The sequence below is a fragment of the Apteryx rowi genome, unplaced genomic scaffold (assembly GCF_003343035.1).
Source record: "Apteryx rowi isolate R43461 unplaced genomic scaffold, aptRow1 scaffold_0, whole genome shotgun sequence".
Classification (NCBI taxonomy): domain Eukaryota; kingdom Metazoa; phylum Chordata; class Aves; order Apterygiformes; family Apterygidae; genus Apteryx; species Apteryx rowi.
The window spans coordinates 2,787,250-2,802,498 of NW_020447195.1; the positions used below are offsets into that span (position 1 = coordinate 2,787,250).

The 15,249-nt window shown below is 52.0% G+C and overlaps 1 protein-coding gene across 7 annotated transcripts in view; it reads right to left on the bottom strand.

Moving 5' to 3' along the window:
* Nucleotides 1-1,839: 1,839 nt before the first annotated feature.
* The window catches only part of LOC112973216 (opsin-5-like), a 47,327-nt gene continuing 33,917 nt past the window's right edge, over nucleotides 1,840-15,249 (bottom strand). For 6 of the 7 annotated variants that reach the window (XM_026080868.1, XM_026080948.1, XM_026081039.1 and 3 more), the window contains 6 exons: nucleotides 11,920-12,007; nucleotides 9,748-9,910; nucleotides 8,355-8,463; nucleotides 8,165-8,258; nucleotides 5,776-6,104; nucleotides 1,840-3,976 (listed from right to left, as the gene is read on the bottom strand). In XM_026080868.1, coding sequence (XP_025936653.1) covers nucleotides 3,407-3,976; nucleotides 5,776-6,104; nucleotides 8,165-8,258; nucleotides 8,355-8,463; nucleotides 9,748-9,910; nucleotides 11,920-12,007 — 1,353 coding nt within the window. In that variant the 3' untranslated portion in view covers nucleotides 1,840-3,406. Of the gene's footprint in view, nucleotides 3,977-5,775; nucleotides 6,105-8,164; nucleotides 8,259-8,335; nucleotides 8,464-9,747; nucleotides 9,911-11,919; nucleotides 12,008-15,249 lie in introns of all 7 variants that reach the window. The other variant, XM_026081215.1, reaches the window with a different exon arrangement.

Here is a 15,249-nt window from a genome sequence, read left to right on the forward strand (position 1 = left end):
GTTGCAGGCCCCCCTGCAGCTTGTCCTGCTCTTCTTTCTCCGGCACGGAGGCATTTCAGCAGAGCCCAGGCTGAAGCACCGAGCGAAGAGCTCATAGGATCCAGCCCAAATATCTGGGCTCCTGTGGCCAGCTTTAGAAGAGCGGATAACAAAAATGTGCATGGGGAAAATCAGACTGTCTTCGCCTCTCCGTCTCAGGGCATTTACTCAAACCTTTCTCCTCAACGGCTCTGCACCATTTCCAATGCATTTTCCGGAGCAGCCGTGCAGGTCTGCAGGCCTGGCTGGCAGGCAGGCTCGCCTGAAAACACATTTCATTTGATCACATTAATTCTCTGTCCTTTCATCTCACTTTGGCTGCAGCTTTCCTCTGGGTGTTGTCGGGAAACCGTATTGGAGGCGGATGAGTTCACTCCGTGGGAACAACGCACCCACAGGTCCATCTCACAGACAGCCTAAATCCTGCATAAAATCAGAGGAAAAATTCTGCTGGTGCGAGGACGCGATGTCTCTCCTGCCGGTTCCCTGTGCAGAGCCCAGTTCCCCTTGCACRACTGTGTGATGGGGTTTCCTCCCTCATCCCATGGCCGTACTTAGCCTTAGACATTTCGGGCACTGCTGGATAAATTATGCGGATGTGGGCACAGCGTGATCGAGAGYGAGCGTCGGAGCGAAAGCCCGGGGCTGGGAGGTGAGAAGGGAAGAGCCTCGGCTCTGCACTGCCTTGCGATGTCGCCTTGAGCAAGTGACTTCTTTCTGGTGCCTCCATTTCCCTGTGTCTGTAATGGAGAGAGGGCGCCAGGGCAGCTGCTGTTTTCCAGGGATTGGTACAGAAAATGGTTCTCTCTTCCCGGTCAGCCCTTTGGTGGGTTACCGCTGTGCCAGGCATGGATTACAGAGCAATGCTGGTCACTGGCTGGGGCCTCACCAGCTGCGGGGAGGAAGGCAGCAAGCACGAGACTGCACTTTCCCRCCTCTGCTACTGCCCCTTCCCATAACCTTGAATATGTCCCTTCATTTTTCTGGATAAAAGCAACCTCTCTCACCACTCTGCAACAAGGCAGAGGCCYCCCATAAAGCAAAACCAGCTCCTTTCGTGATGGGATTTGCAGTTCCACCAGGGGCATGTGCAAAAGCTCGGTGCTCCGGACACTGCTCAGGGTGGGAGGACGAAAGCCCCGCGGTCAGGCAAYGCAGTCGCCTTCTCGGACCAGCTGCCAAGCGCCTGTGCGAGCCCAGAGCCCACGGCCCTCGTGTGGAGTCTCTGGGTGGGGACAAGAAGTGCTTCCTTCTGCATCAGCTCATGCCACAAACCTATTTCCACAGTGCAAAGACTGTAGCAGGATAGCTGGAGAGAGAAATTTGGAAACATGCCGCGTGTCTGCCTTGGAGGATGGTGTGSAGGGCAGGTGAGGAGCATCTCTGCAGCCTCTGAGCAAGGGTGCTGGTGGCACTGCCGGTGGGTGCTRCAGCCAGGCACTGCCTCCATCGGCCTCAGCAGCCCCTCTCCAGGCCTGGCCCGGGGCATCAGTCCAGCTCTGCAGCCTGACACTGCTCGTAAATGGAGGAGAAAATACTTGGGCRCTTTGGGACATCACAGTCATCGCAGAGGTGCCTCCCGTTGCTAGTAGCCCCTCACCCAGGGGAGGTAAGACATTATCAGAAATATTCATTTGCTTGTTTTTGTGGAAGGGCTCAGAGCAGGAGAGTGAGGCAAAGAAGAGGATRTGTAACCTCCTCGCGGCTGCACCCGCCGGAGCTGACCCTGGCCGAGGAGACCTGCTGGGACAGGTGACTCAGCCCTGGGCTTGCATAAAAGTAATAGGAGTCAAGACAAAGTGGAATTCATGTTTCTTAAATTTAGTTTCAACTGCGCTTGTTGAATTTAATGTTTCTAGAAGCAGTTCCTGTACTTCATTTATTTTTGCTGTAGGTATCAGGTAGTCTCCTGATCCTCAGCAGTCCCATCAGCACCAGAGGCTCTGCCTTACCCCGACAGCGTGCTGCAAGGCCAGCTCGCCCGCCCTTGCTCACTGGCTGCGAGGTTGCCCTACACTGAGCCTCTCTCAAACGAGGGAACCGTTCACTTTAGCAAGGTGGCTTTCAACACTGGGTGTCAAAAATCTAAGAACTGTGAAGAAATTGGTCTTAGCTGTTCTCCTCCAGCTACTTTTATGATTTTTCTGTCTCAGTCTGAGCATTACATCCATCTTTCTTCTCATAGGCTGGGGCAGGATTTCGTTCCAAAACGCACTTTTTCTATGCATCCAGATGGCATACCTCGTTCCCTGCATATCGTTTTCTCTTGCTCCTTGTCTGCTCAGTTGCTCTGAGAACCGAGTCCTGCAAGGTCTCGACAATGTTTTGCATGGCCTGCAGCACTGCAGCTGCTTCCCAGCACCGCTCTGGTCCGCCCCAGGATGCTTTGCTCGGCTCATCCTCCCAGTTTGCTTTATGCTCTGCGACRTGGTACTGCGATGGCCAGCTGGGCACCAGTTTGTGTCTTCTGAATCTCCCAGCTGGATTGTCTCAGAGATGGTCTTGAAATGACACCTACAAGCTAACTGGTTGCTGTTTTCCAGGTCCCCTGCATGGTAGTGCAGATACTGCGAGATGCCCTGGCTCCCCAGGAGCCAGGAGACACCCTAGGACTGCAGACCTGTCTCCAGGATGTTGCTCAGCCACAGTTTTGCCATTCACTGCCTGAAGAGCAGTACCTGGACCTGGTATTACTTGCACTGGGATTATTTTAACCCCAAATCCTTACTCTAAATATAAGCTCCCATTTAGATGAATAGGATCGTGGCGGGGCTGCACTCAAATCGAGGGAGTGGGGTAATCCAGCCTACACAGAGAGTAGTCTCTTGCGAGGTATATAAAAATACTTCATAATCCCAAGTGAGGTAGCTGAATGGCGTTATCCCATTCACGGATGGGAAAGGATGGGATTAGCTGAGGCTGTAGGAGTTGGTGTTGGAGCTAGGATTGCCTCTCAGGGCTCCCAGGCCCCTACCCTCTGTGCTAGACACAGTTTCTTGAGATGACCAAGCTCATGCTTGGCCATCAGAGCACCAGGATGGAAAAACAAAGGCCAAGGGCCCTGAGAGAAAACAGCAGTAGAAACTGCAGCCTGGAATTGCACCCTAGACAGATTTCAGGCACTGGGGGGGGTCTATTTTTTTGCAAGTGCAAATAATCGGCTCCAAATAACAAGAGCCAAACTAGAAGGGGAGGCAGGGTTGGTCTTAAATTTTCATGTCACTTAATCTGCAGAACGTGCTTGGGACCTATCAGATACATAGATGAGAGAAATGTTGCGTTTGGAATTTTTTTTCCAATATGCTGCTAAGACAGAGCCAGGTGCCAAAGGCCCTGGAGCCTGGGCACTGAGGGGCCCTCTGAGCACTCAGAGAAGGTCTTTCATGATCTCTGAAGGCAGCACTTCACCTGCTACGTTTGCAGCACCCAGGCCTGACCTTTTCCTTGTAACAAGCACCATGACCTGCACGGTCCTCTTCAGGCCGGGCTGGCAAGCAGACCCATCGCTTAGGATAGCCAGGGGAGCGGGCCTGGATGAAGTGTCAGGGGTCTGGGAGAGTTTGTAGCACTTGGGGTAGTTACTGAAACATTCGAAAGTGTCGTGGCAGTTTCTGCAGGCCCCACGGTGGTCGCCGAAGCCCGGGGAGAAGCGYGTCCTGCCATCTCTGGGTTGCAGTGAGACGCTCGGGCACCCACAGCAGAGGATGGTGCGGATGGCCTGGAGGAGCAGGATGTCTTTGGAAAGGAACTTCTGGAAGTTGGGCTTGAAGAGCAGATACACCAGGGGGTTGTAGAGCGTCGAGGACTTGGCAAAGGCAGCCGACAGCACAAAGGCCAGAGCTGGCACCTGGCTGGCATCTCCAAAGACTGCCCAAAGGGCAACGATGGCATAAGGGGTCCAGGCAGCCAGAAACCCCAGGCACACAGCAATGCTCAGCTGGAAAAGAAGGAGACGGTGGTGCTGTGAGCCTCCTGCAGCACACGTGGGATGCTGACCTATCCCAAAAACCCGGCCCAAAGAAGACAACAGCTGCCATTTGCACCGGGGCCCAGAAGAGCCAGCCCCAGGGGAAGGAACCAGCTGATGTTCAGGCCTTCTGAATGCAGAGCCAAATGGTATATCCTGCCCACATGGGGCCTGGGGCTTGGGATCACACAGGAGCAGATACTAACTGGGGAAAGCAAACTGGACTCTGGTCTGGGTCCCCCAAACCAGACCCCAGTGTGTGMCTGTCTCAGTGTCCCCTCTCCTCCCCCAGCAAACCATGCATGACCCCTGGCTTGAGAGAAGTGCTCCCCGTGCACGGCTGGGACACCTCTTTGCACTCCCAGGGGAGTTTCTGCTGAGGCTCCACGCTGCTTGWCAGTGCTTGGGTGTGCGTGTCCACGCTGTTCCCTTTCTGCCTTGCACCTTCTGTGAGATCCCACCAGCGCTGCCACCTTGGCTGTGAGCTCAGGCAGAAGCTGCCCTTCCCCAGCTCCTCCTGCACCAGCGCTAGTTTTGGGATATGGGGGTGCGCAGGAAGCTGCAACATTTAACCATCAGTCGTGTCGGATGTCAGAGCAGCGAGCCAGCACGGCACAGCGCGGGCACGTCAGTCTGCAGTCGGATCATGCCCTGTCTCGCCTGGGAAACGCAGGAGGGGACCGGGCCTCTCGGGAATTCCCTCAGCCCATCGCGGCAGAGGGGCATGATGCACCCGGACACCTAACTATGAAAGGTTTTTGGGATCAGCCCTGTGTTGGGCTCCAGCAGCCTTTTGGCACCACCCAAAATCCCTCTGTAATCTGTGTACCAGACTGCTCAAAAGGCATGGGACATGGACCGTGCTCAGGCCCCCATCTTCTAACCAGACACAGATTTTTACTTCGAGGCTAGGCTTGCAAGTTGTTTTCTTTCTTCTTTTTTTTCTTAAAGGGTACCAAGTTTTTTGACACATCCTTGGTAAATTATAGTATTAGCTCATAGTCTGGAGAACAATGAGTCATGAAAGCTCTTTTTATGATCTTTTCCAATGTAATTTAAAATGAAAACTCCTCCACCTGATGGCTTTAAATGAGGAGAAATGTGTTATTATCAAGACCAATATAAACACCTGGAGAATTCATCTAGGGCGGTAAACACCACGCACTTGCAGAAGGGGTCCTGTCATGGTAGCAAACCCTCAGCCCGTGGGGGCTCAACACCCCCAGCTAGCGCTGGATACAGAGAGCAAGATCCCAGCATCGTCATGCATCTCCTCCAGGAACCGCAGACGAAGGTGTCCCGGCCACCCTGACTGCATAATAAGCAGCAAACGCATTTCCTGGCCAGCCCAGGCAGGTCTGGGAACAGTCCGTCATGCTGCTGTCAAGGGCTGTGCGGGAGAAGCTAAGCTTTGGATTCATAAAAMAAATCACACCTTCAGATGAGCTTTCTCTTCTCTTTCCTTTTCACACGCATGCCTAGTGAACGGGGGAAGGGGTGACAGTCACCGGCAGGAGTGCTTGTTACCCATCTAACGAGAAAATTTTTACTCTATGTGATTTGGCTCCCTTTTAGGAAGAAGAAACCGATGTCAGTGTTCAACTCACCTTGCTGCAGGGATGTTCGGGTGCCTGGTGTGCAAAACCCACGTCCCTTCGGGGCAGAGCCCTCCCCCCGCAGCTTCACCCCCTGAGCATCGCCCGCCGCGGCGCTTCCCCCAAGCGATGGGCTCTCGCCCGTGCCCGGCTGCCGGCGAGCCCGGCCCCTACCTTCACGATCAGGCTGTGCACACCGTTGGCCTTGCTCTGGGGAGACATGTGCTGCCGCACGGCTCTGCGGGAGCCCTTCACCGTCCACAGGATCAGCGAGTAGGAGACGAGGATGAGGAGGCAGGGGAGGAGGTAGCAGAAGATGAAGAGGGCCAGGATGTAGAGCACGGCCTCTCTGTTGGAGGCTTTCCACGTGATGCAGCAGGCGGTCCCGTAGGGCTCGGGCCCGTAGCTGCCCCACTCGGCCAGCGGGGCGGTGGCAAACATGAGCGCGTAGGCCCAGACGCACAGCAGCAGGATGCTGGCGTGCGAGGGAGAGAACTTGTTGCCTGCAAAAGAGAGATGGGGGTGAGGACGGTTCCCGGCCGGGAGGGCTCCCTGGTGTGCCYTGCCCTTGCACGGAGGCGAGGGCTAGCGGAGAGCACGGATGCAACCTGCGGTGGCCCAGCCGAGGAGTCGGGGGAGCTGAGAGAAACGTGCAGATTTGCCTCAGGTTGCACAGCACGTGCCGGTACCGGTGCTGAAGCCTTTCTCAGCTTCTGGAGTAATTGCCAAAAGGTCTCGCCGCTGSAGCAGTGCCGGAGCCTGGGAGGCAAGCGGAGAGGGGTCCCACAGCCCCRCGGAGCTGCCTGCATGCCGCGGAGGGGTGCGTGGGCTGGCAGCAACCGGGAGAGCCGGCTCGGGGGCTGCCTAACCCACCCCAGGCACGGCTGGCTGACGGACTCTTCTCCCTCGGACGGACTGAAACACCGAAGGAGGTGGGGGACACCGCGGCTGGGAGAGGAGGGCAGCGGAGCCTTCCCCCTCCCGTCGCTGCCCTCATCACAGTTTCTCCCCTGAAAACCATGCTGTGAAGGGTCTTTTTTTTCCTTTTTGTCCCATGTGCCATCAAATGCAAAACCCTCCAAACTTCTAAGGGCTCACTATAAAGTGCTAAATCTTCCGACATCTGGAGGAATAACGTTTTTTTTTTCTTTGAAATGAAGCAATTAAAAATATGTCGAGGTTAGCCATTTCCTCACAGAAAATACACAAGGGCGTTACAGGGAGATAAGCTCAAAATGCCACAGTGCCAAGTGCCAGACTGATCTAGAGAGCAAAAACCGCACGGGGAAAAGCCATTGGTACCTGGGCTGCTTTTGAAGAGCTGGTTTTAATTTTTATCTTTCCTTCCACCTTTTTAGCGATCTCCTGAGAATTGTGTGCTGGCAGGTAACTGAGGTGACTCTGTTCCAGCGCTGTCCTTGAGGACAAACCACATTTGCAGCAGGCGACACCCATGAGCCCACAAGCCATACGGGGCCAGACAGGGAAGGAGTTTGGGGCTGGCGGCTTGATGAGCCTTTGGGTTGCACAGAAAGGGGGTTCTCAGCGATGTGCATGCTCTGCCTGATGGACTCGGCCTCGGGGGATCGCTGAGCAAGTAACAGCTGCAGTCCTGCTTCTCCAGGTCCTGCTCTGCCAACATCTGTGAGCAACGGGCTCATCTGTGGTCTCCCACTGTGAGCCACAGGAGAAGGCAGTTATGGGAGCATATGTCTTGGAGCGTTTGTCTGTAAATCAGATTAATATCTACGGTTTTCAATTTTATTTCTATTTTTGGTCTCTGAGCCCCAAGTCTATTCTGAAGGTACCTGGTGGATGGAGGTTTAGCAGCTGAACTGAGGAAATTACAAAGCTCTGGGTAGGAGGAGTTATAAAAGTGTAAGGGACATTTCTGGGTCCCCTCACTTCTCTCAAACGCTCCCTGCCTTGCCTGCCCTGTACAAACAGCAGGTGCCCACCTAGGGGTCTCACCTGTACACAAGCTTAGAGCCACAAACACTCACATAAGCTCTACAAAGAAAGTTCAGGTGAAAGCAGATCTACAAAAGTGAGCTACAGCACTGCAAACCCAGCCCTCCTGTATTAGTTATTTCAGTGAATTAAATACACTTGGCCTATGGTTCTTCTCCTAAAGGGCAGCACTGCTCCTGCATTACCGTTTCCACAGAAGGACAGGGGACAAGGGCAAGTTGCATTTCCGTGCACTGCCAGAGTGTGGGAAGTGGGAGGCTCTCATGCAGCTTCCCAAATGCAGAGCCTGCTCTGGTCTGAGCTCGCATCTGTGGATGGACATTCAAAGCCCTGYGATCTGCCTTGCACTGCTTGAATCGTCCTCTGTTATACAGCAGCTGGGACTTCTCTACAGAGGGAAACAACCCCTTTGACACTATTCTGGATGATGCTTCTCATCCCTAGAGGGAAGCAAGCCCTGGAAGCAGTGACTGCTGTAGTGCCCTGCCCTCACATGCACACCATGTCCCTGGCATGGGCACAGGAGCCCAGGTGCTCCTTTAACTGAGCTGGGTCTCCACAGCCTCAAGCAGGTAGAAGGGGAGGAACATACAAGCGATAAAAGGCTCCCAAGTCTGCTGCACCAGTGCGTTAACCAGGAATAGGTTGCCCTGGGGCAAAGCTCTCCCAGGAGAGGCTGATCTGGCCTGTAAGAGGAGGAAGAAGAGTTATATTAACAGAGAGGGGTGTAAGTGTAGATCAGATAACACGGCTCATCACTTACCATATGCTGGGTAACAGACCTTCAGGCAGCAAACCGTGCTGAGCACTGTCAGGCTGGTGAGGCTGCAGAGGCCAAACAACACCCCGCAGAAGGCATAGATGGTGCACATCGCGTGGTTAAACAGCCACCTGCAAGGGAAAAACCACCAGGTAAATCAAGCTGCTCCCCTCTGCCCAGAGCGGCTAGCTGACATCCCCTGCCACTTGGCTGTACGTGAATTTTATCTGCAGTCCCTGCTTCAGAAAAACGCTGGGGTATTTCCCAGCCTTCTTTCACACCCGCTGCCTGGCTGCAGCGAGCGCAGGGCTCCAGCTGCCGCCCCGCGCAGGAAGCAAAGCTGGCTGTGCGTGGGGAGGCTGCTCTGCCTCTGCAACAGGCTGCAGAAATAGCGGGCACCTGCCTGTCTAAACAGCCATGCACATGACTGTGGCCCTTATTTATTCCCTGAGCATCCCAGTGACAGACACAGAAGGAGCCACTGAGGGTGGGAGCAGCCCTGATTCGTGCGGGCACGCGCCCGTGCAGCAGCCGCACTGTGTGCTCCTTCTCGGAAACCCGGCGTCCTGCCTGCCGAGGCCAATCCACCCAAAGCAGCTGTGCAGTATTTGCATGCTGCTTTTGCCAGCTGCAAGGAAGCCACAGCTTCAGTTGACACTTCTAGCCTGCTGCTCACCTGCAAAGCTCTTTAGCAAGGATGGTAGCCACCACTAAACCCCTTTTAAAGATGGAGCACAGAGGAAGGAAATGACTTTCCCAAGGTTTGAAGGGGAGATGGGAATTTTAGGTTTCTGATTTCATGCTGCCTCCCTCAACACGATGTGCCAGGGCAGACACTGCACATAACAGAAAGGGCTTGTGTTAGCAGGGCGACAAGCCCATCCCCAGCCCAGACCCTGCATAGACCCAGCGCTAGAGCATCATGCTGCAAGTCTAGGTTGGGAATGGATCAGCTCTGTGGCTCTTCCCGTTGTCTCCACTGAGTCCAGCCCAGAGCACCAGCTTCACTGCTGACATGGGCAGGAGGGCTAAATCCAGGTAGGGAGAGGACGTGCTGCCTGCAGCAAGTCTGAACAACAAGACAGAGGGACAGGGAGCAGCAAATCACCCCCAGACCATGCCCCACCAGCCTGGCCCTGTGTCCTCTCAGGAAGGGAAGAGCCAAGATGGCTGTTCTTGGGAACAGCAGCACATCTCAGACCATGATGCTCTCATGCCCTTAGTGATGCTGGTGTGGGATGAAAGTCTGCAGTTACGCAGTGCCCTTCCCTCTGCCATCCACACCAGACTGATTCCTTGGGTCCCTCCAGCATTATCTCAGATTTACCCCTGTCAGCGAACTCCCCATTTCTAGACAAGGCTTGCAAGACACATCTGGGGCCACTGGCTAGCACAGAGCCTCTTCCACAAGCTACCTGTGTGCAAAGAAGGACGACGTGGCCAAGGGGAACAGGGTCACCGTCATGCTCAGGTCACTGATGGCCAGGTTCACGATGAAGAATTCAGCAGGCTTCAGCATGGACCTCTTCCGATAAGCCACCAGCAGGAGCAGCGTGTTCCCAGAGAGTGACACAATGCCTGCGAAAAGGGCAAAGAGAAACAGTGCCTGCGTGTAATAGCTTGGCTCCTTGGGCAGCAGGCAGGCTGCCTGCACCCCTGCCAGGCCTGGCTGCATCCTGACCCCACACTGGAGGAAGAGGAGTGGAGGGAGGATCTCCTTGAGCTGTCCTGGGAGCAAACACCAGAGCTGTCTGCAGAGGGTGGAAAGGGCTCCAGGTTTTGCCACTGCAGAGTGGGCTAAGGGCACCCACGGGACCTACACAGATGTGTGAGCACATCCGGAGCTGCTTTAAATTGGGTGTGATCCCTTCTTCTCCCTGAGGAGATCCTACAGAGGCGTTTGGAAGGAGGGTTGCGATGGGACAAAGCTGCAAAGGGCTCCGGGTGCAGGATCCGGTCAGAGTCGCTTCTTCCAGCTGGAAGGGGCAAGGGGGCCACTTCCTTTCACCTAGATAAATAACAGGAGCTTTGTGTCATCGTTCCTCTGATGTGAGGCCAAGGAGCTGGGCCTGTTTGTGTTTTTAATTTTTTCCTGGCAATGTCACTAGTGTGAGTCTGTGTTGTCCAATATTACAGTGAAAAAATAAACAAGAAGAAAGGCACTATGAAGATCAAGGAAAATCCAGACTAAATAAAGGAAGGCTCTTTGTTTGCTATTAATGTGTTTTAAACAACACTGGTGATTAAAAATTTATAACAAGGGCTTGCTCTCTTTTTTTAATGTAATCATGCTTTCATTGAAAAGAGGTTTCTGTGTCCTCAGAAGGGGAATCTTTGATGCTGATGGGACAGGTTAGGTAGAACTAGAGTTTCTTCCTAATGCATTAGGCTACAAATTAAATATTGTGGTAACAATTAGGTTCCAAAGCTGCTGAACGGGGAACACAAAAGTTCCTTTCATAAACAGGACTCCCATGCAGGACCTGGCCAAATGCATGGCTTTGGAGGCTTTAAAGTTGCTGGAGGGTAGAGAATTGAGATGTTCGTCCTTGTTCCCAGTCTCATGAGAAATTCTCCCACAGAGTTAGTCTGGTTCCTTCTTCACATCTGTATTACATATGTTTTAATAGCTTTATCATCTTCTAGGAGCTTTAGTGGCAGTCCCAGCAGGTGTGAGCCTTCTTTTGGGTAAGTGCATGCCTTGGGCTCCTCATGTACGTAGGCAAATGGTTGTCCACCTTGCTGTACTCATACGCGTGGTCATCTGTGTACTCGCACACAGTTCTGCTGCCTCTCGTCTGCCTGTCCTTGCATACTCAAGGGTATGTGGGCTTGTCTGCAGGACTGCAACTGGATGGGTGATTATTTGCCTTGGTTCTACTCATTGCATAYTGCAAAGCAAAGAACCCGTCTAACCACAATAGCAGGAGACCCTTCCTGGCACTGGTACCAAGAGATGATGAGTCCTTTTGGCCCTTTCTGTTCATTGCTAGTCTGGGCTGAAAAACTCTTCTGGCATTTAGAAGGCAATTGCTTGGGGCTTAGAAGGCTTCTTCGTGCCCATTGTTTACTTCTGGCCCACATGAACTGGGGTTAGACCTTCTCAGACCATGTACTAACCCCTCCATTTTGCCTGCTGGCTTTCAGATGCCAGTAACTTCAAATCACAGGACAGTCACCAGCATCTTCTGCAGAATGTAAGGGCCAGCAGGACATTCAAATCATCTTTAATAGCCATGAAACTGGTAAAGCTAATAGAGAGTCCCAATCTGTCTCACATCAGGCGGCTGCAGTAGGAGTTACAGCAGGTTCACCAAATGTTGTTCTTCAACTTTCCGAATATTTAAAAATACGAATGGTACTGCAGTCCCTGTGAGAGGGGAATGTAGTCACCAAGTTTTGGCAAGATCACCCTTTCTGGCAATGTGGGGAGGACTAACGTGGGAACAGCCGGTGTGACTAATCTGGTAACAACTGAATACTTCTGTGGAAGCATCACCGACTGCAAAAGGCCTGCCATCTCTGACAGGTAGGCACTGGTGCTGCCCGCAGCACAGAGAGAGGTATAACAGGCTGTCTTTCCTTACCAAAGACTAAATAGAGTGTGCCAAAAATCAGGTCTTCTCTCTCTGATAAGGTGGAGATGAACACTGAGGCGTTGGACATATTTCCCATCTGCAAAGCAAGATACAAATACAAGCAAGCGTGAATTTCGGCTAATTAAGGAGCACTCAGCTCCCTCAGCTTCCCAGGGAGGACTGCTCTCAGAGACACTCCTGGCACCGTGCTAGAACGAAGCCAGCAGTGTGCAACCACCCAGGCCCTGCGACTACAGGATGTTATTTAATTAATGCCGAGTGTAGCACTGAAATAACTGGCAGTGCAGGGGGCTGGTAATAGGATCAGGTTGGTAATCTCACTTGATTACTGCTTCTTTAATTACAGATTATACTGATTAGCATTAGCCTTTGGATCTAAATTTTCTTTGCAAGTCTTGGCCATATGCTGACTGCAAGCAAGCACTGCATATTCGGATGTGGGGACCGGCTGCTTAGAGCTGAAGGCTTCATTTTCAGCAAAGTCCCACACCTCCTCCAGGCTCGCCCCTTGCTTCCTCACGTGCCTCAGCCCCCTCCCTGCATTGGCGTGTGCTGAATGACACCAAGACATCTTGGATGGGTTTAATCAGTCACACAGATAGTAAAGAGATGCTGAAAACCTGGGCTTGATGAGTAACTGCGACTTAAACTATATGGACATGGGGAGTGTCACATCAGCAGAGAGACTTGGCCTAAACAGTCCTTGTGATGTGGCTGAGGCCTATTCAGGTACCATCAAGACCACAGAGTAATTGCTTCTACTGTGAGACATGACATGCATGTGCAGAGAAGAGCCATGCAGACAACAGGGCTTAAATCAAACTATGACCCAGGAGACCCCACAGCTGGGGAAAGAAAGGAATTGTCACTGCTTCTGGCTGCTACCTTTTTTCTTTCACTGTAACTAATTCTGATCCATGCTGCTGGCAGGGCAGGCAGTGAAGAACTTGAGAGTGATCATGCGTATAACAAAAAAAAAAAAAAAAAAAAGTAAAAAGTCATTCCCTTTCTTGGGGTGCCTGACTAAATCATTGAGTTTTATCAGCCTAATTAGTTTCCCTATTATTTCATGCAGCTGAGCCAAAGGTTCCCAAGTGCTTAGGAAGTTAATAGGGGGTAGTAGAGCAGAACGGCAGATGCGTTTCAGCATATTCGCTCCCTGCACTGATAACAAATAAATGGAAAAATATTTTGTTCAGGTGAAGAAAAAAGGAGAGGGGGGAGAGAAAATAATGGTGTAATTATATATTTCAGTAGCTGTTAGCTTGCTTCCCAGGACGCTTAATGTATGCATTACTCCTGCTTCTTTCGCTGAGGTCCCTACCTGCACGCTGTGCGAGAACTGAGAACACCGCCCTGTCGCAGAGCAATAAAACCACAGCTCTGGTGAGAGGGATGTAGCTGGGGCCAGCCTCGGCACGGTTAATGCTGAGAAGAGGCAACACCAGCCTAGGGACCGCTTATTCCTGCCCCATATTGTCTAGTCTTTACAGTGCCATGCCGGGAACTGGAATGGGAAATTGATTTGGCCTTACGGGGAGGGGGTGAATAAAGATAATATTCCCAGCACGGTTCCCCTAGTGATCGTCCCGGCACAACAGAGGGGGCACAATGGCACAGTTCAGAAATTCATCACTTCATTTGGGATTGCTGCCCAGTGCTCATACTGGGAGACCCTGGCTGGAGGAGAAGGGCTGGAAATGAAAAATGTCACTGGTTCAAACTCTGACAGATCACAGCAGCAGTAAATGAGGAAGAAAGGGGCAACATGCCATGTGCATCTCATTGCACCTGGCAGGAAAAAACAGCACAGAAGACCCAGACGTACGCTAACCCTATGGAGGCTTCAAGCATGAATTCCCACAGCTCCTGGCTGCTGCCCCATGGCTCGCTCAGACTGCACCTCTAGTGCAGAGCACAACTGGATCACTAGCTGACTTTTAACTGCTGCATTTCCATCCAGCCATGAGACTGCTTAGGAGCTATCTAATATGCTAGCAGCCCTGGGAGATGGAGCATTTCTTTCTGTGAGCACCGCTGACACTGGATTTCACAAACAGAGCAACAACAAATTGTTATCTGTACCTAGGCAAAAATGCCCACCTCACATCCAAAGCTGCATTCAGACAGATGGAGCTAATTGCTTCAAGTAACAAGTAAATTATCTTTGAGTGTAAATGGATTTTAAGGCACTAATTGGTGTTAAATTGCCAAGAAATCCTGCCAATAGTTCTTCATTCTCTGTGTTATTGGCCCACACAGCCAAACACCGATGGACAGGGGTTTCTCCGGCCTGCTTCATGGCTTTCTTGGGTCAGCTTGGCACACAGGCTATGGGATGTTTACAGCTCGCATAGATTCACTGAGGACTAGCAAGCAGGACTATCCCCGGCATTTGAGGTTAAGCAATCAAATGCTTTTATGATCAGACTGTTCCCATTGGACTGGTGCCTGACTGCCATGAGTATGACAGAGTTATCCCTGCAGGCCAGGTAGGATGCTGGTTAACCTAGTTAATGAGAGCTGCAATGGTCATTCACGGTTCTCATTTCACTGTGTTGAACTTCTGGCCTCCCTTCATGGTTCCTACTCCCCTAATGAAGAGCGAAGGTGGAGAACACCAGAGCTGGTCCATGCAGCCTGTCCAGGCAACATGTGCCGCACAGACGGAGGTGTTACACACTGAAGACAGAAGGAGCAACAGCAAGACAGGTTTTGGCGCTCTCTCTATAGCAGACACAGGCAAAGCCTTTGTGCTGCTGGCAAACTCCCACATCCCTGAGACGCATTTTGCCCAGGTTACTGGTCAGGCAGCTTGATGCAAATGTGATTTTAAATTAAGTTCCATTTACATCATCCTGCTAAATTCAAAGAGGCTCTAAGGAACCTGTACATTTTCCTCCTTCCACCACTGATTTATTGGCTTTTCTTGATGTGAAAGAGATACTGCACTATCTTGAAATGGCCCATCCTCCTGCCCGGGTCTGGAGTCTGTCTGTAGGACTGCATGGACATTGTGAAGACAAATAGGCACAGACAGATGATCTAACCACTTCTGTCGGGGTTTTCCAGTACAAAAGAGCTTCCTGGCCGCAGTCTTTCACTTCAGTGAAATGACCACCACAGCTGATTATCTTAGGGATTTTTCCAGTCTTCTGTTATGCAAAACAAGGCACTCATTTAACAGCAGTGTGTGCTTCAGGGAGAAAGGAAACCCCAGCTAGTAACAACCAACTCAGGGTTTGATATGCAAGAACATATGAGAAAAGGTACCAATCAATGTAATTGTCCAGGCAGACTGTCAGTCACACAGATTAG